We start from the raw sequence: 27,826 nt of genomic DNA on the forward strand, positions 1-27,826 counted from the left end.
CCCCCAACCCTCTGGCTTCCTGGCTCCTTGTTTTCCTTGGAAAACAAGGCTGTCGTGAGCGTCCTGCCAGCGGTGGGAGTCACAGCTGCATCCCTGCATGTGGACCGTGTGGCCGGCCGCGCTCAGCGTTTCCCTGCAGGGGCTCCCTCCCGAAGCAGTCTGGGAGCTGGGACCTCTGTGATCACTGCATCCAGCGTGCTGAGAAAATTGACCCTGAATCCCACCCTGAGTCAGAGCGTGGGAAACAAGGAGGGGCCCTGAGGACTGCGGTGACACCCAGGGACTGGCTCCCGGGACCCTCCTCCCCACCTGCCTGCGGGGAGGCCATGCGCGTGGCAACCCCTTCCAGGAACGAGCAGGGTCTGTCCCTGCACTGATTCTAGAAGGACGCCCGTCTACTGTGACGGGCGGCCTCTGGGGAAAGACACCAGGAGGCGCGGGTTGGGGTTCTTACTTTCTGCACTGCTTGAACGGCTCGCCATGGGGAGGAATTACCTAAAACTCCACTTCAGTTCTATCAACACAGCACAGAAGCCGAGCATCGGTCCGCGGTCTGTGGGTCGCTCACCTCTGGCCTGTCCGAGGCCCTGAGCCTACAGCCGAGGTCGGGTCCCCAGGGACCGACCTCCAGTCCAGTGGAGGGTGAGGGGCGCACCACCTCCTTCAAGGGGCCTTCCCCTGGTGGTCACCACCCTCACTATGTGGCTGTCTGAGTGCCTGTGAAGGGTCTCACCTCCTCTTTGCTGGAGGCCCAGTGGGGAGGGGGTTCTAGGCCCCATCTAGTGCTCCGATCTGAGTGGTCACTGAGGGCCCTGAGTGGTTCCTGGGACTCCTCAGACTGGAGAACAGCCCAAATTCTACTTGTGAGCCCATATCAGCACTGCTCCCCAAGGAATCCGTCAAGAAGTGGGGTAAGGGTCTCCAAGGAGCCCCCAGCTAGGAAGCCAAGCTCAGAGAGGAGGTCTCTGGCCCAGCCCAGCGGGTGAGGACCAGGCCGCAGGGGGAACGCCCTGAGTGGATGAAGGCAGCTCAGAGCGCAGGACCAGGCCAGGACCAGGGCTCACCCAGGGGTCCAGGTCAGGGTCACTCACAGCTGATGCCCATGAACCACTGGGCCTGGAACGGGGGCTCTGAGGAAGTCTGGCTGAGGGCAGGAGGGGACGAGACCCCCAGACCACCCCAGGCTGAAGGCAGGACCAGGTCTGGGCGGGGCAGGGGTGGAAGGCTTGGCCAGGATGGACGTGGCCCCCCAGCTGCTGGCCTGTGTCCCGGCCCCACCCGGGTCAAGGAGACACACCCAGCGGCCAGGCCAGCGGGGCTCAGGGTGGGTGGGGTGTCACTGGCCGGACGGTAGGAGGAAGCTGTTGGAAAGTCAGACGGAGTGGCTGTGAGGAAGGCCGGGCAGGGCCGGGCCCAGATGGTTCCTGTTGGGGAAGCAGAGGCGCAGCTGCAGGCCCGCTTCCCGGCCAGCCCCTATCACAGCGACACAGCTGGCTGCCCCACAGGCCGCTGCAGACCTTCCCCAGTGGCACCTCCCCCAGCCCGCCCCCCATCACATCACATGAGCCCCTGTGGCCGCCCGCCCCTTCCCCAGGCCGGCGGGCAGGCTGCTCGGAGGTCCGGGCTGTCGGGGTGACAGAGGCCTCTGGCTACAAGAAACCCGGGCTGGCCGAGGCCCCTCCTCTCTCCCTCTTGGCCCCACGAGGTCGAGATTGGGAAAGGCACTCAGGGCCGCCCACCCCACAGCAGCATCAGGACTGGTTCCCCTGCTCCACCTCGACCTCCATGTCCCAGGCATCTCCCGTGCTGGAGAGCGGGCTCCCGGCGTCCGCCAGCTGCTCAGCGCCCCGGGGTCCCAGGAAGGGCGGCCCAGGTAAGGGGATGGGGGCGGGGGGAGCAGGCGGCCAGACTGTGACATCTCTGTGCAACTGCCTGCCCGGCTCTGATGACTCACCTCAAACATCGACTCGGCCTCCGACAGGACACCGTCCGCACAGCTGGGGCAGGTGGCAGGGGGTGGACCCGGCAGGTGCCAGGGCCAGCTGCGGGCCCCACCCAGAGCAAGTGCTGGAGGCGGGGGCTGCCCGGGGCCATCTAAGAGGGGTGGGCTCTGATCTCAGGGAGCAAGGTCCCATGAGTCGGCCAGGGAGAGGGTGTGCAGCCAGGTGTGGGGTCCCTGAGACTTGCAGGTTGGATGAGGAAACTGAGGCCAGAAGGAGAGGGCCTGGTCCAGGGCCCTGGGAGTGAGTGACGATGGTCCAGGACCCCACCCTGCCCCAGCCCCCACCAAGAAGTGGCCATCCCTGCCAGGGCCCCCACCCTCTGGAGCCAGTGCCAGGGAGATGCGGTCACACACGGAGGGCCTCCCATGGGCTGCTGATTCTGGAGTGCAGGTGGCTGCCGCCCTCCCTGACACCCCTGACCCCAGCTGCAAGGTCACCTGCCTGGCTCTCCCAGGACTCAAGGGGCCAGCATAGCTACAGGCAGGTGGCCTGGCTCCCCAGCCCATGGCCACGTGGCCCCAGGCCAGGAACACACAGTCCCAGTCTCACTGGGACAGTCACGTCCAGGGTGCAAGCGTGCCCATCATCAGACAGCTCTGCCTTATCTGCAGAGGGACTTCCTCTCCTGAGCAGGTCCCCACCTGCCCCGTCCAGGGACCCGTGGGCCAGCCCCCTACGCGGGCCCTGTCAGGCACCTCAGCACGTCCAAGACTAGAAGGCCAGTGTGAAGGCCACCTTTCCACACCAAAGCAAACATGCTGTTGGCTTCTCCCAAGTGTGGGTGATTCAAAAATGTCTTCAGGGAGGGGCTAGTCATCCTGCCTTCGGGCTAGCCAGAGGCTCTGGTCCTGTCCGCCTCCAGCTGGGCACTACACAGCCGCCCCCTCCTTTCCTGGGGTAGCCTCCTCACCCTACTGTCCTGGAATCAGCAGCCCAGTTCTGTCGCTTGCTGCTGCGACCTGGGGCCAGCCCCTCCTCATCTGGGCCTCAGTTTCCCTGGGTGTCAAGCTCTGTCCTTCTGCTCCTGAAGGGGCCAAGGAGCAGCTCTCAAAGGCCGGGGAGGGAGTGGGGAGGCAGGTGGGGGTGCGTGAGAGCTGCCAGATGCTGTTGCGTGTGGACGGGGGGTGCCAGCCGTGGAAGGCGCTGCGTGTGGACGGGGGGTGCCAGCCGTGGAAGGCGCTGCGTGTGGACGGGGGGTGCCAGCCGTGGAAGGCGCTGCGTGTGGACGGGGGGTGCCAGCCGTGGAAGGCGTTGCGTGTGGACGGGGGGTGTCAGCCGTGGAAGGGGTCTGAGGCCAGGAAGTGAGCTGCTATGCTTGCAATGACACCCGCGGTGGTTGTCAGGTGCAGGTGCCTGGAGCAGATGGTCTGGGTGGACCTCTGACACACAGCTCCAGCCCCCCGAAGAGGGCACTTCTCACTTGGGAGGCTTCAACTGGAGGAGGGAAAGCAATGAGCATTTGGCTAGTGAGTTGGGATAAGGGCTCGTCTGGGCACGGGGTCCCAGTTCTGGGCCCTCTGTCTTTTAGGAGCTCATGGCCCATCTTCTCTAAGGTACCTGGCCTCGTGGGGTGGGCACAGGCACACGGGAGACATCCTGCTCCCCAGGCTCCCCCGGGGGACACATGCTGGGCCTTACTGCCAGACACCACCACGATGGAGGTGACTGGGTAGGCTGGGCTGGGGACAGCCTTGGGGGCCAGGGGCCTGGAGTCTAGGGCAGGCCACAGGCAGCGCTGCTCCGCCGTGCAGGCTTCCTGCGAGTGCATGAGAAACTCTGAGAGTCCGCTAGGGTCCAGGCAGCTCTAAACTGCACAAAGAGCAGTAGGAAGTAAAGCTTTTAGAGCTGACATGAGAGAGCTGTTCTGTCTGAGGGCGAACGCACAGGGCTTGGCTGCGCTGCCCTCCTGCTGGGGGGAGGGCAGGGGCCGAGGGTGGGGACCCGGACTGCCCAGCCCCATCGTGGCAGAGGACGGGATCGCTCCGGCACCCACAGCGTGGTGGGAGCCCTGCGGCATGGCCAGGAGGCGGCGGCGCCGTTTAGGGGAGTGTTCACTGCACTCGGGTTTCTGAGGTGCTGACTGTGTGCTCTGGGCCCCCACAAATGAGGTGGGGGCTGGGACACTGGCAGCGGTGCCTGAAGCAGAGGGGCCTTGGGGGCAATGTCATCTGACCACTCCGAGGAGAAACTGAGTCAGGCCTGTTCAGTGTCCCTGGAGAGGGACAGTGGGGCCCAGGTGGCAGATTTCAGCTGAAGCATGGCCAGCGAGACAGTGAGTGTCCCATCCCCAGAGGAGTCCAGGCAGAGACAGCTGGGGTGTTAGAAGGCACTGGGTAAGGTCCGGGGAGGACCCAGTCCTGTGAGGAGGGCTGGAGGCAGGCTGGGGTTCAGAGGTCAGTGCTGTCACCGAGCGCCTCGCCCTCCATCCCCCAGCCTCCTCCTCCGCCTTCAGCTGCCCTGGCCGGGCGGCCGCAGGGTCTCCTCTGGAATGCTCTCTGCCTGGAATGCCCTTCCCTGCTGTGTCAGTGCTCTGGGGCCACTAACAAAGTACCACAAACCAGGTGACTTACGACAAGAGAGGTCTACTCCCGCCCAGTCTGGAGGCCAGAGTCTGAAACCCGCATGTGGGCAGGACCCCCTCCCTCCGGGGGCTCGGGGGAGGGTCCTTCCTGCCTCTGCCCGCTCCTGGGGGCTCCAGGCGTCCTTGGCTGTGGCCGCGGCTCCCCAGCCTGTCCCCATCTCCACATGGCCTCCCCTCTGTGTCTCTGTGTCCTCTCCTCTTCCAATGAGGACACTTGCCTTTGGATTTACGGTGACCCCAGTCCTGGTGCCCAGAGCTCCAACCGTCCTGTCTGCTTTCCAGGCAGCAGAACTGGAGGGAGGGGACCCAGAGCCTGCAAGCTGTGTCTGTCACAGCCACGGCCAGGGCTTGGGCACGTGGCCTCCAGGGCCACAGGGTGCAAGAGGGGAGCCAGGCTACCAGAAGCCCGCGTGGTCTCTGCCCCAACCACCCTGCTCTCCACACAGCTGAGGCCCCTGGGCCTGTCGGGAGACGGTCAGCTGTGGACACTGATGCGTTCACACGAGGAGTCCCAGGCCATCTGGGGTAGGACTGTGCCCAGGAGGGCGTCGGAGTCCGCAGTCCCGCTCTGAGTGCAGGACCGAGGACAGAGCCCCGTGGTGGCCGTCCACCCGCGTGTCTGCGTGAAGCACTGTGAGTGCTCGTTCGCTTGATTTCTTCTGCACCGTCGCTCCATGCAGGGCGGCAATCCTGCCCCTGCTCTGCTCGCCCTGCAAGCCTGTCTCCACCTCCCGCTCCCCCTCTGGTTGACCACAGAGCACTGGGGTCGCCCGTGCCAGGTCGCGGCTCAGGGCGGCCAAGCCCCACACGCTGCTGCGCCTGCCATCTCCGAAGAAGATACTGAGGTTCTGAGGGGCACACAGCAGGCAAGAGCAGAGGTGTGATTGAGCCCCAGTCTGCTGACCCTGCAGGATGGATACAGGGCCAGACGGGCATGGGGGCCCATTCAGGGTAGAAGGGCAGCCCCAGAAGCCCTGCAGAACAGTGGGTCCTGGCAGGAAACTGGTAACACAACCACGGGGCAATGGAGTGTGAACAGCTTGATGAGGAACCACTGACGAAGGTCAAACAGAGCGGCCAGGACAGGACAGAAATCTGGGAGCTTTTACCTCCTGGACTGAGGGATGAAGAGTGGGGAAGAGGAAGGAGCTAAGAGAGGGCTGGGGAGAGGAGGGGGCACTGTGGCCGACCAGGGAGTCGGGAAGCTCTCCAGACAGTGGACAGATGGCAGGACGAATGTTCACCCCTCTCCTCTTGCCCCCCATCGCCTGAGGCCCCCTGAACACCCCAAGCCAGCCTTCAGGGCACAGAGCACAGGAGAAGGGGGTGTGGCTCTGGGGCAAATGGAGGCTCTGGACTGAGCCTCTATCCCACGAGGCCTGTGTCAGGACCAACAGTAAGTCTGGGGAATGAGGACTGTGCTCCAGCCCAGGTCCAGGGGAGAGTGGGGCTCCCCTTCCCCCACAGCTAACTGTGGGATGTTCTTTCCCTGAGACCTGCAGTTTCGACACCATCCCCATCACACAAGCCTGTGGGGCAAGACTCCTGGGGCGGCCAGCAGAGGACACTGGATACCCATGTCCTCCCCACCCACCCAGCAGCAAACCAGAGACTTGGAAGGCAGAGCCACAGGGCAGGGTGCAATCCCCAGGGGTCAGGGTGCAATCCAGGCCAGCTTCCTGAAGGAAGTGGTCCCACGGGGGTGGCTAAAGGAGGCAAGGAAGACTTTCACTTCTCAAAGCATCTTAACTGCGAAGAAAGGCCTTGGTGTTAACCTCATATGCCTTCACTTTGCAGGGGAGTCACAGCCCAGGAGAGGCTGAGCTGGTTGGAACCCGGCCAGCGCTCCTTCCCAGAGACAGCTGCTCGGATGGGTTTGGGGGGAGCAGGGCAGCCATGGGGAGGGGAAAAGAGGGGCCACCCCTGGACTTAGGCTCACTCACGTCCTTCACGGGGCCAGAGGTGGGACTGCGGTGGTGCTGATGGAACCCTCATCATGAAAACACCTCGTGTGCATTCCAGCGGGCAAGCCTGGGGTGGGGGGAAGTCGGTGACCGTCAGAGGGCAGCCCACGTGGGAGGAAGCATCAGTGGCGACCCCATCGAAGAGTTTTTCAGGGAGCAGAGCAGATGCTTCTCGTGGCGCTTTGGGGCATCGCTTTGTCATTACGTCGTCCGCAAGAGCGAGCCCAGGAAACAGCAAGTCTGACCCCATCTCCCCCAGGGCTTCTCCCCTCCGCCCGCCTCCTGTGCTCACCCCTCTCCCTGCTCTCCAGCCGGGCCTGGCTGCCCCAGGCACCCCCGCCCGGGTGACAGTTCCTCCCCGCGAACCTCCCCCCCCCCCCGAGGGTCTGCACGGCTCCCTGCCGCCTCCCCTCGGCCCTCCCTCGAGCTGCAACCCCCACCACACGTGCCCGGTCCGTTCCCACTGCAGCTTTCTCCTTCCGTTTATGATTCTATCTGAACACTGGGCGTCTTGCGAGGTCACCTGTCTGTCTACCAGCCGCCTCCCTGCGCGGCCCCGCCCTCTGCCTGCTGTGGCCCCCTCAGCACCCAGAGCGGTACTGCCCTGCTGCCCGGCGCTTGCTGGGTGAACACATCCCTTGTGCAGACCACTCGGCTGCCCCGCACACGGCGTGCCTGCTGACCGCAGTGCGTGGCGGGTTCTCCATTTATCATCATAGCCACTGTCAGACAGGACCTGAGGCCCAGAGACAGGGAGCGTCCTAGCAACCTACCAGGGTCACACAGAGAGCTGAGTTGCACCTGGGCCTAGGGACAAGGACCAGGCAGCCCCCTCAGTCCCTCCCAGCCTAAGGCATCCCCACGGGAACCGGGGTCCCCTCCGCTGCAGCCTGAGGTCAGGATGGTGCGAGGGCTCACACACGGGGGGAGGCCGGCCAGCCAAGGTCAGGCTGCCCGCAGATTCGGTGTCTGGTGAGAGCTTCCCGGTCCAGAGCCAGCTCGCTCTCAAACAGCACTTCCAGGGAAGGTCAGGGAAGGGCTGGGAGGGGACAGCCAAGGGTGACGCTGACTGCAGGGAGAGGGCAGGTGCCTTCCGCCAGCATGGTGAATGCTGTCGCCTTGGAAATCCTGACCTGCTGACAGCCCCTTTCTGCCCCTGTCCCTGTACCCACTGTCCCTGCACACACACCCCCAGCTTTGGAGCCTGAGGGCCGGGTGTCGGGATGGCATCTGAGGGAGCAGATGGCAGAGTTGCTCCCCAGATGTGGCCACCTCCCCTCCAGGCCAGAGGGCTCGGTGGCACTGCTGGGGGCTGGGCAATCCTCAGGTGACGAGTGGGTTGTGCACCAGGAGGCCTGCCCCTTGGACAGCACAGGTCTCCCAAGGGGACCATGACCTTGAGATGCAGCATGGGGGCAGCAACAGTCAGGACACAGGAGCGGCCTGTGAGACTGTTGTCCCATATGTCTCTCAGGCCCTGGAGGGGCGGGGACCGAGGGATGGGCAACCCCACTCCGGACTCCTTCCTGTCCCTGGGCACAGCCTCCTCCCAGTAACCCTTCAAATATGTCATTGACCTGGCTGTAGAGATGAAGACAAATCAGAGAGATCAAGAGACCTGCCTGAGGTCGCATGGTCAGTCACTGGCAGGCCCGGGGCCTTCCTGTCTGCCTGCCGCCCTCCCCGGGAGGAAACGCGGCCCAGCCGGGGCTTCAGGCTCTGCGCCCACCACTCCCCGTGTGGGAGCCACACCCGGCAGCCCTGCGAGAGCCTACAGTGGGGTCTACCGCTCCATGCTCGGGACCCCGAGGCAGGTGCTGCCGGGCGCCCCGGCTGACACCGAGATGGGGTGCCTCCCCCGTGGAGGCTGGAGGGGCTGCCTGCCTGGTGGGGCCGTCGGGTGGGCCATCTGTGGGGGCAGCTTTGAAGCCTCTGGAAGAGTGGGCCGGCCCTGCCCCCAGTTAATACCCTGTTGTCCGTGTGCATGCAGACTCTGAGTGCCTACTCGAGCCACTGATGGTCCGAGGAGGGTGTGGGCCGCTGCGTGGGGCTTACACTCAGCAGGTGCAGAAAGGGTCCCTTCCTGACAGGAAGCAGCGTCGGGCCACCTGCTCCGTGGGGCTCACAGCCTGGAGGGAGGCCGGGCCGAAGGTGCCCACATCAGATGGCAGAGGGTGGGGCTCAGCCCGGTCACAGCCCCTCAGGCCGGGCGGATGACCTGTCCTTGACCTAATGACGTAGCCAGTGTCTGTGGTGTCCTCTGCCTGGGCGGAGGACAGGGCCCAGGGGTCCGGCCTTCTCACTGGCAGTGCCCCTTCCCTGGTCCCAGAGGGCTTCACAAACACAGCAGAGAGGACGTGTGGTGCGGGGTGAGGAGGCCCGAGGCAGACAGGAAGGTCGGGGGAGGCCACGCCGAGGACGAGCCCTCTGAGTAGGGGCCCGTCTCCCCCCAAACCTCCGTCTCAGTTTGCTGTGGCCAGGGCAGTGGGTTGGACCACATCATGGCTGTTGGGGGAGGGCTGGGCTGGAAGCCGGCTCCATCATTGCCCGAGGGCCCTGCAGGCTTGGGCCTTTGTCTGTGACATGAGATGAGAGCCAGCCCCCGAGAGGCTGCGGGGTGGTAAGGGAGGACCCCTGGCCCAGGCCCGGCTTTCTCCCCACTCCCGGGACCTTGCTGGGACCCTGGCCTGCACGAGGGCCCAGTGAGAGGAACGAGGGTTCCCACCCTCAGGCTCCTGGAGCTTCCCCCTTCCCTCCCAAATCGGGGTGCATTCTGAGTGTCGTGGAAAGCCCCGACTTCACAGGCCCTGGGAAAGGAGCAGAGGAGGAGGACGGCCAGCAGGAGGGGCACCTTGCTCCAGGCTGCTGGGTCCCTCGGACCCCAGCCTGACAGCCCAGCTGGCTCGTTCAAGGCTCAGAAGGGCTGGGGCTACGGGGGTCTTCTCACACTGCACTCTCTTACTAAGGGAAAGGTCCAAGGTTCCCAGGCCCACTCTGAACAAGCCACCAGGCCAGGACACAGGACCCCAGCACTCAGGCCCCGGCGCTCAGAGAGGCCACAGTCTGCCCAGTGGGTTGCAGGGCAGCGCCTCAGCCTGGAGACCAGGAGGCTCCGGGCACCGGCTCCCGCCCTGTCCCTCCTGTCTCTCAGGGGCCTGAGGAGGGTGTTGCATTGGTGTTCCCTCAGGCTTGGACAGACAGACAGACAGACAGACGTCAGATCCATCCCCACCCCTCCACCACCACGGCGTTTTCTAGACCCAGGGTTGGAACCACACATTCTAAAAGCAGGTGACAAAAACTGCAAGTCAGAACAGTATCGTTCCCGTTCATGGCCCCAGGTGTGCGGCACCCTGTCCCCAAGGCCCGGGAGGCCGGCTGGGGGGTCCCCACTTGGCTGTGTCCCTCAGCCCAGGCTTCCTCGTCTGCAGCACGAGGGGCTGTCCCCACCTGGGGGGCTCTCCGGGCGGGGCCCCCACCCGGGGCTGCACAGCTGGTGGAGGGGAGATGGGAGCAGGCAGCTTCCTGTGGAAACCGAAACAGCCAGGTGCTTCCCCCAGCCCCATCCCGCGGCGACCCAGACACAGCTGGACGAGTCCCGCCGGCCCGCCCGCCACGCCACCCCCTTTCGGACGAGCGTCCAAGGTCTGGACTGCGCTCCTCATCTGCCACCACGACGCACCCCTGAGCCTCACTCAGGTCACCACCTGCCCCTGCCCCCGTGTGGACAAGGCTGGGTAGCCCTGAAGCCCTGCCACCGTCTGGGGCTGCCAGTCCATCCCGTGCCACCCTGGCCTGAGATTTCAAATCTTTGGGCAAAAACAGGATGAAAAATACCTTAACTCTCTTTAACTTGAATACATGTGGAATTATTTCCACTTCAGATAGATCAGATGGAACAAAACACAGCGTTAAAGCCACTGTTTCTCTGTGCTCCTCTTCTCTGGCGGCCAGAGCAGGGGACGTTTCACACATGGCTCATGGCCAGGCCTGCTGGCCAGGGTGCTGAGCCCCAGGACCCGGGAGACAGAGGGGACAGGCCCCTGTTGTGCTCCCTGGTCCTGCCATTCCCCTGACTCAGGGACCATCTTTGATTTAAACTGTGAAAGAATTCGCCCACGCAAGGAAAGCCCCACCCCAAGCAGCTTCGCTCCAGAGCCCGCTCCCCCTCACCTCCGCTTCTCAGTAAAAAGGGGTTGTCAATTTGGTGCCCCCACCCTCGGCGGCTGCCCCACCCTGGGGCGGAGCCACGGGATCAGGAACCACAGAAATCAGACTGCTGGGGCCGGACCCAGCTCGGGCGCCCTGCGGGCCAGGCCCCCCAGCCCCGGCCCATGTCCTCATCTGTGCAGTGGGGCCCATGTCGGACTTTTATCTGCGTGTCTTTCCCAGAGACATCGTGGTTTTCTGTGTTTTCGGTTGTTCCATGAAAGTAACACATTCTAAGCGTCCTTTTGCAATTTCGGGTTTTCTCTCCGCATAATCGATAACACGGCACCGGTGCAGGTGGCACCGCCTTGTCCCTGAGGCCCCATGAGCCTAAGCAGGCGGCGAGGGGGCTACGAGGAGACCCCTCCGGGCTCCAGCTGAGAAAGGCCTTTGGTACCTGAGTGTCCAGCCATGGTGTGGGCTGTTTCTGGAGGTCAGGCCGGCACATGGCTCCCAGGGGAGGCCCTGATCGTGGAAACTAGCGCCGGCGGGGGCGGCGAGCGGGAGTGGGGCACTGGCACCTGGGCACCGAGTGCGAGGGGCCTCGGCCCACCTAGTCCTACCCTTCCTGCACGTGGGCTCAGCCGTCATCCCAGGTGAGGCTGTGATGGGGAGTGCAGCAGTGATGATGGGGGGAGAGGCTGGATGGTGTGTCCCGCCACCTTGCTCCGCTCTGCGCGGCACTCATGGCACCCCTCCCCCGACCCCAGCCCTGCTCCTGCTCTGTCTGCGCTCTGGGGAGGCCTCCAATGTGAGACCTGGGCAGTGGAAAGTCCTGGCATGAGTGGGCCCGTGGGCCCGAGGCCTCCCGCTGGGAAACCCCGCTCCTCTGCAGGAAGCCAGAAAAGGGGTTCTGAGCGGTCCCTCCACCACACTAAAAGGAAGAGGCTGCTGGGGGGACTTTTGTGCCTGCCCACTGGCTGGCTGAGCCCCTCCAGGCCTCCCCACACAGAGGTGGCCACCACAGCCTTCCCTGGAGGGGTCAGGAGACTGAGCTGCTGGGGGACACCCCCGTCCTCCCCTTGACAAGGCCAGGAACATGTGACAGAGCCGATCTGGAGCTGCGGCCCAGAGGTCTGCCCGGTGGGGCTGCCCTGGCTGCAGAGGGTGGCAGCTGGGCTGTGCAGGCAGGACAGGGCGGCTGTCCAGGCATCAGAGCGGCCTCGGGGCACAGGGGGTCTGTGGGGGCCTGGCAGAGACCCCACGGGGGTCCCGGGAGGGGTGTTGTAATAGTAAACAGAGGCAGGTTGCTGAGCTCCCCCCACCCGGTTCCTGCAAGGAAGACGACTTGCCCGCGCAGAGCAAAGCCAGTCTCCAGGCGCTGGGCTGTGATCACGGCAGGTGCCCAGCAGGGAGAACAGGCAGCTCGCTCACAGAAGCCCCCAACTCCCCGAGGCTGTTGGGGGAAGGTTTTCAAAGGCCGTGGAGGGGAGGGGCTTCAGGGGACATGATCAGCACGTGCTCAGTTCTCGGGTGGGTGGGCATCAAGGTGGAGTTCCGACCATCACCCAATCTTTCGGTTTCAGCCGGTCTGGGGTCTACGTGCTTGTGGTCAGCAGTTTTTATCTGGTAGGGGTCTGCTTCTTGCAAAGACAACCGAGGAATGTGTGTCAGGCCTTTATCTGTGTCTTCCAGGGACCTGGGAGGTCGGTGACTGTGCTGTGTGGCTGGTTTACAGTCTCGGTTGTTGCCAGTGTCCCCCCCGCCCCCAACAGCCATGCTTGTTTCTACAACTTCACGGTTCCTAACCATTAACTTCTGAGACTCAGGAGAGGCCTGGGAGACTAAAGCAAAAGCCTTTCCCTTCAAAGGACAGGGGCTTGTACGCAGTTTCACAAACCTCCTTCTAAGCCAAGGGAGGACACGGGGCCCCAGATGATGGTGCCACGGGCCAGCTTGCAACATCCAAACACCATGGCGTAAACAGTCAGAAGTCGTGACGCGTCCAGTGTGCAGTGTACCTTGTGCTGTGCACGTGCTTGGGAACTGTCTTCGTGACAACCCTGAGGCTGCAGAGTTAGCACCTTGATTGGTGGAAAAGTCACCAGAAAATCGAACTGTCAGGGCTGACCTTTGTCAGCTTGTCTTCAGATGGGCGTGTTATTAAGTGACCCACCTGGCTCACTTCAGAATTCCAATTCTGATGTAAACAGGTGGGTGGCAGACGGATGGACGTTGGGGGGTGGATGGATAGACGGACAGGGAGAAAAGAAGAAAGTGGGAAGGCAGGAAGGAAAGTGAACCCAAACATCCCAGAAAGTTACAGTGTGATTCTCTCATGAACGTACGAGTCCGTGTCAGAGCTGTGTCTCCCTCATTGCTGGGGGGGCCAGGCAGGGAGTAAAGGAGAGTCAAGGGCGGATGCAGGGGTGCTCCGTCCGGAAGAGAGGCCGCCGCCCTGAGGCCCCAGACGGAGCCAGGGGAGCGAACGTCTCTACCAAGCAGACCCGGTTTGCAGCGTGTGGGCTTCCTGCAAACTAACACCGAGCTCACAGCTTCTGGGACCCAGTCGGCGCAAAGAGCAACACCGCCAGGCACGTCCCGGGAAGGCCACTGGCCTTGGCAGCCCGGCCGGACAGGAGGCCGCAGGTTGTCCTGCCTCGCGTCGCTCATTTGGGGCCGGGGCTTGATCAGAGGAAGGCCGGGGAGGCACGGAGCCCTGCCGGGTCTTCACACCCTGAGGCGAAGCACTGATGGATTCCGGCTCAGGGGAGAAGGAAGGTGGGGAAAGCAGAGGTGACGAGGGAGAGTGGCCAGACCGCAGGCCCCGTTTCTTGGCGGAACAATCTGGAAGTTGAGGACCCTGTGGGTTCCTTCAAGCCATCCTGCCCAGGTGCCTGGAAAGACTTGGGCACACCCCCATGGGGAAGACCCAGACAGCAGACCGAGAGCAGCCTCCTTGCTGCACGGACCAGGGCCCAGGGGACCGGGAAGCTCTCGTCCATTGGCAGACTGAGCCCGTCTTCTTTCTGCCGATACCACTGCAAGCGGACTGCCCCCCATGGTGAGAGGCGAGGACCCCGCGACCTCTGTGCGGGCCGGGCCTCGAACCCAGTCCCGCCGCCTCCCTGCCCACTCCCTGATACTGGCCTCCGGATTCGGGGGTGGGGGCATTCTCTTCGGGGTCTGAGGTTTGCCTGGCACAGCGGGTGCCGGAGCGTCGCCAGCTGAGAGAGTCTGGACGATGCCTGGGGTGCTTGGAACCTGGATGAACCCTGAGAACATCACACAGGTGGAAAGAGCCAGACACACAGGGCCACGTACCACGTGGCGCTCTTCCTACGGAACGTCCACAAGAGGCGACTCGAGAGGGATGGAGAGCAATCGGGCTGCCAGGAGCTGGTGGGGGTGGGGGGCAACTGGTGGCAGCAGGGACGACTGCTGAATTGGTCATTTTAAAATGGGTAAAATGGTAAATTTCATGTTCTGGTTGTTTTACCACAATGAAAACAATCTTAACTTTCTTTTTTTTAAAAAGGGCAAAGATGAGCCTTAATTCAGGCCTCAGGGCTCCTGCTAACTCGTCACGTGTCTCCTGCAGCTGTGGGAACTGGCACTGGCCGTGCTCCTGGGCACCTGGTGACCTGACCCTCTCCCTGTGCCCCTTGCTTTGGGCTCCCCCGCAGATCTGCTGTGGGGGGTACCCGCCTGCCTGGGCTCCCCACCGCCCTTGCCATTGGGGCCGAGAACCAGGGCCCCTGAGTTCTCTCTTCTGCATACACGGTGGTGTTTGCCTGGGCAGGCTTCGTCCTCTGAGGCACCTCGCACACCTGGGAACTAGGGCGGGTGCCCAAGTTCACCTTCTGAGCAAGCAGAGCGGACACGTCTGGGGCAGAGGTGCGCCTGTGACCCGGGGGGCGGGTGTGTCCCCCCGGTAACACCAGGCTCTGCAGACGTCCTCACGGGGGTGCAGAGCTCCTCCAGGACCCAAGGAGACGCTGAAGGTGGCGCCACTCCACAGGGCCTGGCGAGTGTCAGCCTGAAACTCGGTCCTGAGAAGCCCGACATGTCGCATCCTGTCGCGGGGAACTTTGGGTGACTGGCCACTGACCGGCCCAGCTGCTCCCCTCTTTCAGCCTGTGGCCGGCGTGGCTGGTCAATCACAGCGCCTCTGTGCTGAGCGTGGAGGAGGCTGCAGCTCCCTTCCCAGCACAGCGCTCCTAGCAGCCAGTCCTGCTCGGAGGTGGGTGCTCACTGTCGGCAGGGAACAACCATCCTCCATCTCCAGCTAGTACTTTTGTCAGATGCAGTGAAAATGTCCCAATGGGGTCAAACTGCAACAGAAGCTTCCCCTACTCACCCTCACTTCCTGCACGACTCCTGTCTTCCAACCTGCCTCAGCTGGGATTGCTCTGTCCTGGCGACGAGCCTCGTGGGTTTTCCGAGACCCCTTTGGGCACCCATCATGGCAGGTTTTAGGAAGTACTGGAGGCACTACAGCAGGACGAAGATAAGGTGGGCCCCAAAGCCCCAGGACCCAGCCTGCACCCCACTGCTTGCTCAGACAAGCCCTTGGGCAAGATGTGTCACCTCTCTGGGTTCTGTTACTTCATCCACGAAAAGTCAAATTTCAGGTAAACAATATTTTTGTACAAGTGTGTCGCAAATATCACCTAGGACACACTTATACTAAAATTTATTCACTGTTTATCTGAAATTCAAATTTAACCGAGCATCTGTATTTCTATTTCCTAAATCTGGCAGCCCTGTTCATGAAGGATTTGAACCTTCATGTCTCCAGCAGGATTGCCTGCAGCTGCAGAAAACCTAACTGCAGAATAAGCAGGGTTTGTCTGTCTTTGTCCATGTAACAAAAGCTTGGAGGCGAGTGGTTCAGGCTGGCGCAGCAGCATTTGGCACACAGGCTTTTCGCTCTCTCTCTTCCACTGTCCTCTTACTTGTGGCTTCCTAGCTGCAAAGTGGCTGTGCCACGTCCAGGCGTCACATCTGCCTTCCAAGCAGGAAGAAAGCAGAAGAGAGAAAGCACAGAGGACAGAAACTGGGCCACCCCCTTCTTATAAGGAAAAATGAGGCTTCCGTAGAAGCCGAATCATTAGACTTCTGTTTACATCCACGATGGGGTTCCAGTCCTTACCACCTTCCCAAACCAGGACTTTCTGGCTTCCAATTTCACACCTTCTCTGCTGTTTTCAAACAGCCTCCTGCACCCAAGACCCTGCCACCCGGCCCTGGCCCCATGAGGTTTCACAACTGAATGTGGGGGAGGTGAGCACACTGCCCACAGCCTAGTGCTGAGAAATCACTGTTGTGTCCCTCATCCACAGGGCCTCCCTAGAGCAGAGGGTGGGAGTGGTGGCTGGGGTCCCGAAGGCTCTTCTCTCACCCCTGCAGGCATCTACCCAACATCTTCCAAGAGAACATACTCATGCTTGTTAGAACTTGACTGGTCCTTTTAATCAAAGATCCAGCCTTCCCCACCCCCGAAAGGCTGGCTTCTCTCTTTCCGTTTTCTCTCAGTCATCTTTCCAAGCTGCTTGGAGGAGAGAGGAGACCCAGAGTCCCCCGACTTCTCTCTCCTGCACCCCTTCCTTGCCTCTGACGGTCACTGCACCGTGTCCATCCACTTCTGGAGCATTCTCTCCTGGACCCGAACTTAACAGGGGTGACATGTCCATGCCCCCTCCTGCCTCTCCTCACCTTCCCTTCAAGACCTCCAGGCCCGTAAGGGCTGGGTGCTGCCCCAGCTCACCAGCCTCCTCTCAGACCCTGCGCTTCCCACACCCTTTCCAGGCCGCATCCCTCCCAGCAAACCCACCACCACCTGCCAAGGTGACTCTTAAGTCCGCTCCCCGGACGGATGGCGCCCCCATCCGTCAAGGTTCATCAGTGGTCACAGCGCCTACTGTGTGCCCTCGACACCGGCACAGAGCCTGCTCCGCCTGGAGCGGCTGCAAGTCAAGTGATGGGTGAGTGACCCGGACCCCTTTATCAGCAGAAATGGCCCGCCCCCCCTCGGGCTGCGTCCTCCACTGCCTGCTGGGGCGCAGGCCAGAGACCAAGAACCGCCAGCCCTGCGCGGTGCCCGGGGCAGCGCGGTCAGTCAGCTCACCAATGAACACCTGGCGGGGCTCCGTGTGTGTGTGGGCGGGGCTCCGGCTGCGGGGCGGGGCTCCGTATCCGGGGGCGGGGCTCCGGGGGCGGGGGGCGGGGCTCCGGCTCCGGGGGCGGGGCCGGCTCTGCCTGGACTCTCTGGAGCCCCGGCCGCGGGCAGCGAGTTCTCATGTCCTCCAAAGGCGGCGGCGGTGGGGAGTGACTGCGCTGGGGTCTCCGGGGGTCCCCAGGCCTTAGGGGGTCCTTCCACAAACAAGCACGCAGTGCCCAAGAAGTTGAGAACGTGAGTGTTTCCAAGTGAAAACCCTTTCTCCTCCTCCGTTGCCGCCCCCCACCCCTCCCGGCTTCGCCCTGCGTCCCCGGATAGAAGTTCTCCTTTCCCTCCACAAGCAGTTCCCCATTCGCAGTGACCACACCGCCCTCAACTTCTCCCCGGAGTTTCAGGTTCTTGGAGTTATTTTAGGTCTTCCTCCCACACGCCTGCGCCCCTCAGCCCTGCCCCTCCGCACAGGCCCTGCGGCACCGCCCCGTCCCCCAGCGCCTCCAGCCACTGCTGCCCCCATGCCCGCCAGAGGACACCCCCGCCACCCCGCCCTCTGCCGGCCCCTTCTCCCCGGGAGAGGGGAAAGTGTGCGGTTCAGAAGGTGCCTGAGTTCCCGGTCGGCTTTGATTTTAAAACAGCTATCTTGTGAGAACTAACGTAACATACGGTTCACCCATTTAACGTGTACAATTTCAGTGGTTTTTAGTCTGTTCAGAGCTGCGCAACCATCATTACTGGCTAATTTTAGAACATTTTCATCTCCCTGGGCCCCTCAGCAGTCACCTCCCCCCTTCCTGTCTCTTGGATCCGCCTGTTCTGGACGGTTCACACAAATGGGATCCTTGATCGTGCAGCTCTGTGCCTGATTCCTCGCTGTGATGTTTTCAGAGCTCACCCACGTCTAGTGTGAATGGGGACTTCAGTCCTCTTTCTGGCCGAATCGTATTCCATTGTTGGGACTGTGCAGCAAGCAGCCCGGTGTGAACCCAGCCCCACCATCTACACGCTGTTTGTCTCGGCTAGTTACAGCCCCTCTCTGGGCCCTGGGTTGGAGAACAGCCACACAGGGCTGGCATGCGGATTTCGTGGGGGACGCGGGTAAAGTGCCCTGAGCAGGCGGGAGGTGACACAGCACCGTTGTCCTACAGGCAGCCCAGCCCAGCCGGTGAGTGTTTGAGACCCAGCCCTGAGAGTCCACAGGACCTTACACAAGAGGTGTGGGTGGGCCGACCTGGGGGGACCAAGCGTTGCTTCCAGTCTTTCCTGCCACCCATTGTCTCATGAGTGCCCAGGCAGGGCAGGGAAGAGTGGGCGTCCAGAAAGCCCTGCTCTCCCACGGCATCAGGGCAGACCCGGCTCTGTCTCTATCCCACCTCGTGGCTGCTCACAGACCAGCCCCGTGGGCAGGAGGGAAGGTGAGGTGACCCATCAGACCTCTGCTGGGCAGGCTTACTGGCCCTGAGCAACCTGGGACCTCTTGGCAGGAAAAGGCCTCTTGGGGCCATGGTCCCCTTTGGACCCCTGGGGTGATGCCTTGGCACGGAACTGAGATGGGGCCCTGGTGGGTGCAGCAGAGAGCCGGGCCTAGACATGGTGTCCCCAACCCTGCTGGGCTCAGTTTCCTTTCTGTGAAATCAGTGCGGGGCCTGGCGAGCTCCGAGGTCTGTCCACCTGTATGATGAACCCCCCTCCCTCCCCAGAGCCAGGGCAGCATGGGCTTCTCTGCACCCTCTGTTGAGGGTCACTGACCCAGGATGGAGGGAGTTCCCTTGGCCACCCTGTGGACAGACTAGGGGACAGAGAGGACAAAGGAGTATCCAGGAAGCCCAGAGGATGAGGGACCCCACCTCCAGGCACACCCTCCCACCTGGTGCCTCGTGCCCTCTGATTGCCCCTGGGGGCAGGGTTTGGGGGATACTGAAGCACAAGTGGGGAACAGGTGGTTTTGTTTTTGCGGTGAGGATGCCATTCCGTCAGCCACTCATTCAACAGCAAACACAGTGAAGTACTCTTGGCAGAGCCTGAATGCAGGTCCTGGGTCCTTTTACCCCAGGGCATGGTGGGGTCAGGAAGACAGGGCCACGCTACCTCAAGGGGTCCCTCACCTCCTGGGAGAACCAGCAGACACACGAGCAGCGGTGCAATGGGGGGAACTGTGCCATGGGGGTGCAAGAGGGCATTGCCCCCAGACTCAGGGAGAGCAGGGCAGGATTCCTGAGGTGGAGAGGAGCTTTGGGCAGGACCCTCCAGGTGGAGGGGGCTGCGTGTACCTGGGGACCCCGTGGGAGGCAGACTTCATCTCAGGCAGAAGTGATGGCGCCAAATTGGTCTTGCCGGAAGGCTGGAGGACACCCAGCTCCAGCGAGAATAAACGGCCCAGTTGGAGCAGGAGACACAAGTGGGCTTGGAGACCATCCGTCCCGGCCTGCCTGGGCCTCAGGCTGATAAAGGGCCTCAGCGCCGTGATGCTGTAGCGGGTAGGCCGTTCTCATCACTGGCTCACAGAGCTGGTGTGCACGGATGGCCCTCGGGGCCAGGGGAGGCACAAACCACCTCCTGACAGGGGCCAGGAGGTGGGGGCGTGCAGCCTGGGTACTGTGGTTGTGACAGAAGCCCTGCCCTGGAGCTCAGGCAGACAGGTGTGTTGGCTCAAGGGCAGAACAGGACTAGTTTCAGGGACCCGGGGTCCAGCCAGCATGTGCTCAGGGCAAGCCCTCTCCTGCTCCCCAGCAGATGCCCCGGGCAGCTTTGGGGGTGCCTCCTGGGCAAAGCAGAGAAAGGTCCCCTCCTGGTCTAGCTCCAAAATCCCAGGGAAGGACTGGGACTGGCCCAGCTGGGTCACATGCCCTCCTCTTGGTCCAGCCAGTGCTGCTGAGGGGGTGAGCTGCCCACCTGGGACCGAGGAGCAGCCTGCGACCAGAGCAGGGACTGAGAAGCCACAGGCCTGGCCCGGGGCTGCCACCCTGATTGTGTCCGGCAAGTGCACTTCGAAAACCAACTGGTATCTCTTCTTACCTAACAAAGTGAAAATAAAACTAGAAATGCCTATAAAAACATCCAAACATGCGGATAAAAGGAAGGTGAAAATAACTTAAAATGAGAATGACGACACATCTCAGAGAGCTGTGTGAAAGTTAAATGAGGTCATGCAGTCATTCAACAGATACTCACTGCAGGTGTACAGGTGTGAGGCCCTGGGGATGCATGGGGAACAGATGGACGCGCCCTGCCCTGGGGAAGAGACGTAGAGACCAGGTGAAGCACAGAGAAACGCGCCGTATGTGCGTGGAGGGAAGACAGGTGCACGTGAGCTCGCGGGAGGGCCTGCCTCCCTGAGCGCCGGGTGTCCCCCCCCTCCACGGAGGCAGCAGGTGGGCTGTGGGCTGTCACTCAGGCAGCGCCCCAGCAGGGCGAGTGCCCCAGTGCAGGGACTGTTTTGTTATCTTAAGAGCCTGGGAAATGGGCCTAATGCTCAGGGGAGGTTTTGAAGGAGATCCCTGAAAGTGTATTTCTTCTTTGCCGTGGACCTGTTCATGTACTTTGCTCATTTTTGCTTTGTGTGTTTATATTCTCTGCTTCTCTGTGGATTTATGAACATGGTGCCGTAAATCTTTTGGTCCAGTTGTTGGCAGTTACACAGCCAAGTCTGTCCGTCTCTTTCCCGGGTTTCTGGGCTTCCTTCATTATAAGCAGATACACAGATGACCTGTGTTTTCTTCTAATACTTTTTCACCGTTTTGTTTTTCACATTTTATTCTTTAACACGGTGGAGTCAATTTTTCCAAGTGAAGTAAGGAATGTATCCATTTTTTTCCCCAAATGGGGTCCAGGTGTCCTGCCACCATCCGTGGGAGAGTGTGTGGCTCTCCGGGGTCTTCAGCGCCACTTCAGCCCCACGGGCCCCCCTCCAGTGTGCACGGTGGTCGCCTTCCCGCTGGGCCTGCTTTCACCTGAAACTGAGCAAAGGCGAGAGAGAGAGCCAGGAGGTGGTGTTCGGGCCACACTGCAAATGTGGGGTCCAGCCGGCAATCGTTACTCCGTCTCCGCAGAGGAACCTGAGGCCCTGCGAGCCCAGGCGCTTGCCTTCAGGCTTGTAGAGTGAGGGAAGGGAGGAGTGAATAGTCGGCGAGGACTGCCCCGGGTGTGGAAGTTGCTGGATCTAGTTAGGGCCCGAGGTAACCACTGCGGTCGCCCAGCACCCTGGCCCATGCCACACGCCTTCACTTTTGAGGGCGGCCTTTTCTCTCGGCGAGGAGCCGCACCTGCTTTAGCCCACAGGCCTTCCATCCCCAGTGAGGTTCCGTGTCTCCCCGCAGCCGTCCGGCCTGGGGCACCCCGGTGAGGAGCCTGTGGAAGCCTCCCCTCTCTAACTTCCCAGAAGCCCTCCAGGGCACTGGGAACAGGGCACAGGCGGCCACAGAGAAGGCGTCCAGTCCCCGCAGGCAGGAGCCCGCCAAGGGGCCACTGCTGGAGCCCTGCCCCGCCCAGGGTCCTGAGGCCACATCAAAGTCTTGTGGGCAGTGCCCAGCACCTCTGAAGCTGCCTCACTTTTGGTCCCTCCCTGTGATCTGGAAAGCAGATGGGCTGCCCTTCCACGCCTCCTTCCTGTGACCATCACCCACAGTGTGGCCAGGCTGGCTGGCAGGCCGGCCAGGAGGTGACAGGGTGTGACACGCCAGATAACAGGACGGAAGCCAGTGGGGCGGGCCGGCAGCACAAGGCAGCCAAGGGGAGCGTGGGCCGGGCTCACCACCCCCGCCGCCTGAGCCCCACCTCCCCCTGCAGGCTCTCGTCTCCCCGGGCCTCGGTTTCCTCTGCAGAAAGGTGGTTCGTAACCTGCACAGGGGTTGTCCCGGCGCATGAATATGGCATTTTTGAAGCACCTAGTGCCGCACCTGCACAGGTGGGAGACACCAGGTGGCTGCCCTCCCTCCACAGGAGAGCTCCTTGGAGGCCTCCCAGCCAGGGTTGCGCTTGGCCTGGCCAGGAGCTGGGATCTTAGCTGCCTGGCTTTGCACGCAGGATAATCAATGACTTGGCCCAGAGAACTTGACTTCACAATTCTCACAACGTGACTGCCATCCTGATTGTTTACTTGGTGCTCCTTACTGAAGCTTGGGCAGAGGTAAAAACAAATGACCTGGAGTCGATAGGTGGGAGCCCCACAGGCATCTCCCAGGACTCTAGGGTTCCGAGGAGCCCTGGGCCAGGTGGAGGGAACCCCCTGGAGCCCCGTGGAGGAACAGAAGTCCAGCCTGGCCAGTGGCAGGCGTCCTTGCACCCCACCCACATCTTTAGTCCCTGCTCCCACCCCATACTCCCGTCCCCAACTCCCACCCCAACCCACTCCCACGCCCCGCCCACATCCCCTTGCCCCCACTTCTGTGCACCCCCACTGGCTCCAGACCTCCAGTCATCACCACCCTCATCTGTGTTCCCCCTGCTTGAGAGGACGGGGGCAGGGACTGAGGGTGCCAGGAGCAGCCCCACAAGTAGGGACAGGAGCTGCTGCATGAGTGTGTGTCTTCCCACCTCTCTGGCCCTGGTGGACGGCTGCTTTTGTTGACTCTGTCCCTCCCGGTCTAGCTCCCATTCCACTGCCCAAGCCCCCTGGCAGAGCCTCCCAGCAGTTTCCTGGCCTTTACCTGTTTCCTGCTGGGGTAACCAAATAAGAAGTGCGCGGCCCCTGGGCAAAGCACCTCGCCTTGCAGAGCCCGTTTCCCATTCCCAGAATCCAGGTAGCAGTTCCGCCTGCCCACCTGGGGGCAACCCCACCTGCAGAGCAGGTCCTAGCACCCAGGGGAAGCCTGCCTGTGAGTGGCCTGATACATGCTTTGGGGTCCTGTTTCCCAAATTGTGGCCTTCGACCACACAGAATCACGGGGAGGAAAGGGGCCTGCCAGCCCTCCTCATCCTGTCTCAGGGGAAGGAGCCAGCAGTCAGCAATGGCTTCACATGAGCTTGTCAGGGGCCCCGTGGTGACAGGCAGAGCTGCTTTTGTGGGTCCAAAGGTGGCCCCCAGCACAGCTGCACCTGCCTTCCCTGCCCACTCGCAGGTGCAGTTCACTCCCTGCACAGCCTTACTCTGCAGCCCTGTCTTCCACAGACCAGAAGGCTTAAATTTTAATGAAGTCCAACTTACCAAATTTTTCTTTCATAGATCACACTTCTGGTGTTGTATCTCAAAACTCATTGTGTCACCTAGGGAGCTGGGACAATTCAGGTGTCAGAGAAGAGTTTGTTCATGTATTTTTAAGTGGAGAACGGTGGCTATCCCAACACTGTAGCTCCTAGCCCACCAGCCACCCTTTTATTTTGAAATATCCATGTTTGCTGTGTGTCATATCTTATGCTCTTCGCAGCTGTTTCAACTTCGGCTGCAGGTTTTTAGATGTGACTGAAACATGTTTGAGGAAGCCCATCATTACTCAGAATTATTGTTTTTTAACATGATGTGGTTTTTGTTTTTGTTTTTGGGGGTAATTAGGTTGAATTTTTTTTTTAACAAAGGTACTAGGGATTGAACATAGACCCCTGTGCATGCTAAGCACATGCTACCACTGAGCTGTGCCCTCCCCCGGCTCAGAATTGTTTTTGAGGAGTGGTCTGCAGTGGCTGATGGCCTGGACACCCGGGCCAGGCTGGCCTGGTGGGACTCCAGCCCTGCTGAAGACCAAAGAATTTGCCTGAGCCGCTTCTAGAGAGAGACACCAGCCCACAGGAGGTGAGGGAGGCGAGGGCGGGGAGGGCACTCAGCCTCCGCCCATCCGGGGCTGCGTGCCCATGCAGCCTGCTGGAGCCCCCGTCCCCTCGCCTGTAACACGGGGCTTCCAGTAGCACTTGTCTGGCAGGTGGGTGAGAATTCAGTGTGAAAATGCAGAGCTCATGCTCAGGTCATTGCCTGCCCCGGGCAAACCCTCTTCAGTGTGGCAGCTGCCGCCGTGTCCCATCGCGACTTTGCGTGGCCGTCTGGCCCAGTCAGGACAGTGCTCGGTTCTCCCTGGCAGGGGTGTGGGAGCCTTCAGGGTGGCTCAGGGCCCAGAGCGTGGTCTCTGATGATTGTGGTTTTATCCTTGGTGTCTTGGGATCTGTCATGACTCCAGTGGTTTCCGACACCCTGCTTAGATGAGACATTGCAGTTGGTAATTTAACACAAAGACCTGACAGCGCTGTGTGGTTTGTAGGGGTCGAGTTGCAGTGGACCCCAGGCCCAGGTTGGACCCAGCTTCTGCTGATGCTCTGTGAAAGTTTCATGGCTGTTGGGATGGTGTCTATTTCCCTGCCCGGCTGAGAGCCCCTGAGGCTGGCTGCAGGCTGGCTGGCTGCTGCTCAGTGCCCCACCTGGCCTGCCTTTGTGCATATTAACCTCCCTGAAATCTAGAGGCATCTCCGGACTATAACAGGACCATGTTCTTCTTTCTTTCTGGTTCATAAAATAATGTTGCAACTTAAAGTCAACAGTGCCTCAGAGTCCATGAAGTAAAGGAGCTGGTGTTGATAAATATTGGTGCATAAAGTCTGGGATGGTTGTCTTAGATCCACATTCTTCTGTGAAATGGGCTCAGGACAGGAGGAGTCTCGCCTGAGCCCATTCTGAAAGCCAGGCGCCAGACATCTGTGCTGCTTCACCACACTGCTCTGATTTCTACAGAGGCCCAGGAGGTCAAGGGACTGGTGGGGGCCACGTGGCTCGTTGGTGACCCAGACGACGGGCCCATGCCCAGTGCCCCTGCGGGGATGGGGCAGGGGTGTCCCTGCACCTCAGAGCCTTTGCCTTGCGTTCCCACGGCTTCCTCGGCCCAGCTGGACCCAGTGGGCAGGGCTCAGTCAAGGAGGAGGGTACCTTTCGGCACACTGCAGGAATTTGTACTTGGGAATTGGAGACCGTGGACCTTCACGTACAGATTTATGCCAAATGAGATGCAAATCAGGGCCCTACTGTTCTGAAATTCTGGCGTCTGTTTCCTAAGACTGTGACCCTGGGACCTCAGCTTGTCCTGAGAAAATACAGTCTATGTGAATTGCGGAGGAAGGAAGAAGAAAGGCACCGATTTTACTAACATGCGCTAACCTCGCAGGGCATCAGCTATGCCGCAAGGCACTTTAGGGAAAGGCAGAGAGTGGGGAGGTAGGCGAGAGTCCCGGGAGGGAGGAGTGCAGCGCTCAAGGGCCAGGGCAGCAGCTTGGGCACCCCTGCAGGTTGACGTTGAAAGAATGGGATGCAGATAAATGCAGAGACAAGCAAATACCCAAGGCCAGAGGCAGTGAGCCGGGATCCTACGCTCCCCAAGTCCGCTCGGTCACTCGGTCAGCGCGGGGCCGAGGCCGCCGTGGCGCGCGGTTCAGGGCGCGGCGGGAGGGCGCCCCCTGCGGGCTGAGCGCGGAGGCGGCCCCGGCCCGGCCCACGCGGCGGGCGGCGGGCGGGGGTGCGCGGCGGTCGGAGGAGGGGCGCTTGCCGCTCGCCTCCCGCCCGGACGCCAGAAGCCGCGGCTCTAAAACTGCGAGGCGGGCGCCCGCCGACTGCTCTGAGGTGGGTGTGCGCGGCGGCGCGCTCAGCGCCAGACCCCCACCAGCCCGCCCAGGGCGCGGCCTGCGGAGCCGGCGGGGGTGGCCGTGGGCCAGGGGCCCGCCGGGCTCCCTGCGCGGCTCCCTCACCGCTCTCCCCGCGGCACCCGCGCCCCACCCACGGCGCCCCGCGCTCCCGCCCACTCAGCGCTCCCGGCTCAGCGGCACCCCACGGTGCCCTCGCGGGCATTCCTGCCTACGGAGCAGCGAGCGTCTCTCTCCACAGCGCCCGCGCTCCCAGCCCGGCCCCCCCCCGCACCCGCACCCAGCCCGCTCACACCCGCCCGCGCAGCCCCCGCACTCGCACTCGTGCTCCCGGCCACCGGCTGCGCCCTAGAGCCCCTGGCCCCCGCGGCTGGCCCGCGCCCTCGGCCGAGCTCTCAGGGCGCGCCCCGGGATCCGCGGGCGCCCGAGTGGCTGGGGCGGCAGGGTCGGCCTTCGGCGTTGGGCGGCGGCGGGCGGAGTCCCTCTCCCGCGCCGGCCCCGCACGGAACCCTGGCCCCTCTCCGCGGCCGGCGCCCCGGGGCGGAGCTGCGCGCGATGGGCGCCGAGCGGGAGGCAGGTGGCGCGGCGGCGGCGGCGGCGGGGGGCAGGAGGCGGAGGCGGGGCGCGCGGGGCGGGGGCCGCGGGGGCCCGTGAGACGCCGGGGCGAGCGCGCGGCAGCCGGAGCCGTCGCCTGCGAGCCAAAGGCGCGCCGGCCGGAGCGGGCGCGGGCCGCGGAGGCCGGAGACCAACCGGGGCGGCGTGCGCGCTTTGTTCCCGCGCGGGCAGCCGGGCGGGCGGAGCGAGCGGCCGGAGCCTGGCCTGGGCATGGCCCAGGCGGCCGCCCCGCGCGCCCCGGCCCCGCCGCGCGCCTGAGCCTGGCGCGGCACAAGAAGACAGCGCGCCGATTGCCCCCAAGTTACGGAGACAGGGACGGAGTTCGAAGGAAAAGCCGCTTCAGGAGTCGGGTCGCGAGAGTGCGATCGCCTCCCTTCCTGCGGACCTCCTGACCGTAAGTGCCCCGTCCCGCGCGCTGCCGCCGCTGTCACCCCGAATCCTCCTGCGGCTCCGGTCTCGGAGTCTCCCTGCAACCGCGCAGAGCGCAGGGGCCGCCCCGGGCACCCCTTCCCCACTTTGCAAAGTTGGAGTCCAGGTGGGGTGGGGCCAGCCCACTCAGCGCCCACCCACTGACCGCCCCCTAGGTGAGCCAGGGCCTGACCTGCAGGGGGTGTGGTCAGACGTAAGGTGGGACCTGTTTCTGGAAAGTGGGGAGTCCAGCAAGTTCGCTGCGGTGCCCTCACTTCCTGACAAAGAGGCCCGGGCCAGATGGCAGAGGACTGGTTGGGGGTGCACAGTGTGACCCTAGGAGAGAGAGAACTGTCTCTGACCTGACTGGGGAGGAGGCCTGCGCTCCCTCTAGCCCCTTTCCCTCTTGTTTTGGTCCCTGGACCTGCCGCCTAGGCAGGGGCGATTAAGCAGTCTTGGGGTTAAGCTGTCTGGAGACCTCAGGAGTCCTGTCTCACTCCCCGTAGGTGGGGAGAAGGTCTTAAACGACCCGTCCCTGGATCCTGACCGCCTGCGGGCCTCGGGCGCAGCCGGTGGCAGCATTCTGCTCACACGCTTTGGGAACCGTCCATCTGCGTGTTGGGCAGGCCCAGAGCCAGGCTGTGGGAACGGCGGGGAGGGAGGTGTGAGCCTACGTGGAGGGACAGATGGCTGGAAATTCAGCCCTAGACGGGCTCACGTGGAGCAGAAGGCAGCAGAGCTGGTGGCAAGCCACACTCTGAGCCCTGGGCTCTGAACACAGCCTCAGGCTGTCCCTCCTTCCGGCTAGGAGGAGTGGGAGGACCCCTGTCAGTGTGGAGACCCGTGCCGCCCCACCCACCCCCTCAAAAAAAAACTACTCCGCCCCACTTGGGCTTAGGCTGACAGCCTTCAGGTCTCTTCCAGAGACCACAAAGAAGAATATTTCCTTTGGGAATAGAGACCTTGTGCTCCTGTGGGCGGTGATCTGAGCAACTGTCAGGCACCGCCGTTGATGGGTGGCCAGGATGCCGAACCATTATGTCTAACTGGGTGTGAGTTTCCGCCCCTGGACCCAGAAACAGGAGGTTCCCAGGGCGGCCACCCTCAGAGGACAGGGGTTGGCCAGGCACAAAGGGAGGGCGGATGTTCTGTGTCCCTGCGCCGTGGCTCTTGCAAGTTGTAGCAAGGTTTTAGAAACTTCTTGAGGTTGGGACCCTGCGGGGGTCCAGGCAACCCCTGGCATCCTTTCTCGGGCAGGGGAAGGGGCAGGAAGGCGCTGCCCACACTCCCTGGGCACACTCAGGGAGGACTGGTGCTGTGACAGGCGCTGGGGTCTAGCTGTGTCACCCCTCTCCTGCCTTCTGTCCTTGGGGCAGTGGTG

General features: G+C 62.4%; 1 protein-coding gene across 11 annotated transcripts in view; it reads left to right on the plus strand.

Moving 5' to 3' along the window:
- The first annotated feature begins 1,580 nt into the window (after nt 1–1,580).
- Nucleotides 1,581–27,826, plus strand: part of CBFA2T3 (CBFA2/RUNX1 partner transcriptional co-repressor 3) — a 74,689-nt gene continuing 48,443 nt past the window's right edge. For 4 of the 11 annotated variants that reach the window (XM_074349215.1, XM_074349218.1, XM_074349223.1 and 1 more), the window contains exon 1: nt 1,581–1,873. In XM_074349215.1, the coding sequence (XP_074205316.1) occupies nt 1,786–1,873 (88 nt within the window). In that variant the 5' untranslated portion in view covers nt 1,581–1,785. Of the gene's footprint in view, nt 1,874–25,265; nt 25,403–26,075; nt 26,432–27,826 lie in introns of those variants that run through there. The other 7 variants (XM_074349217.1, XM_074349219.1, XM_074349222.1 and 4 more) reach the window with 6 other exon arrangements.

Source organism: Camelus bactrianus, chromosome 21 (genome assembly GCF_048773025.1).
Source record: "Camelus bactrianus isolate YW-2024 breed Bactrian camel chromosome 21, ASM4877302v1, whole genome shotgun sequence".
Classification (NCBI taxonomy): domain Eukaryota; kingdom Metazoa; phylum Chordata; class Mammalia; order Artiodactyla; family Camelidae; genus Camelus; species Camelus bactrianus.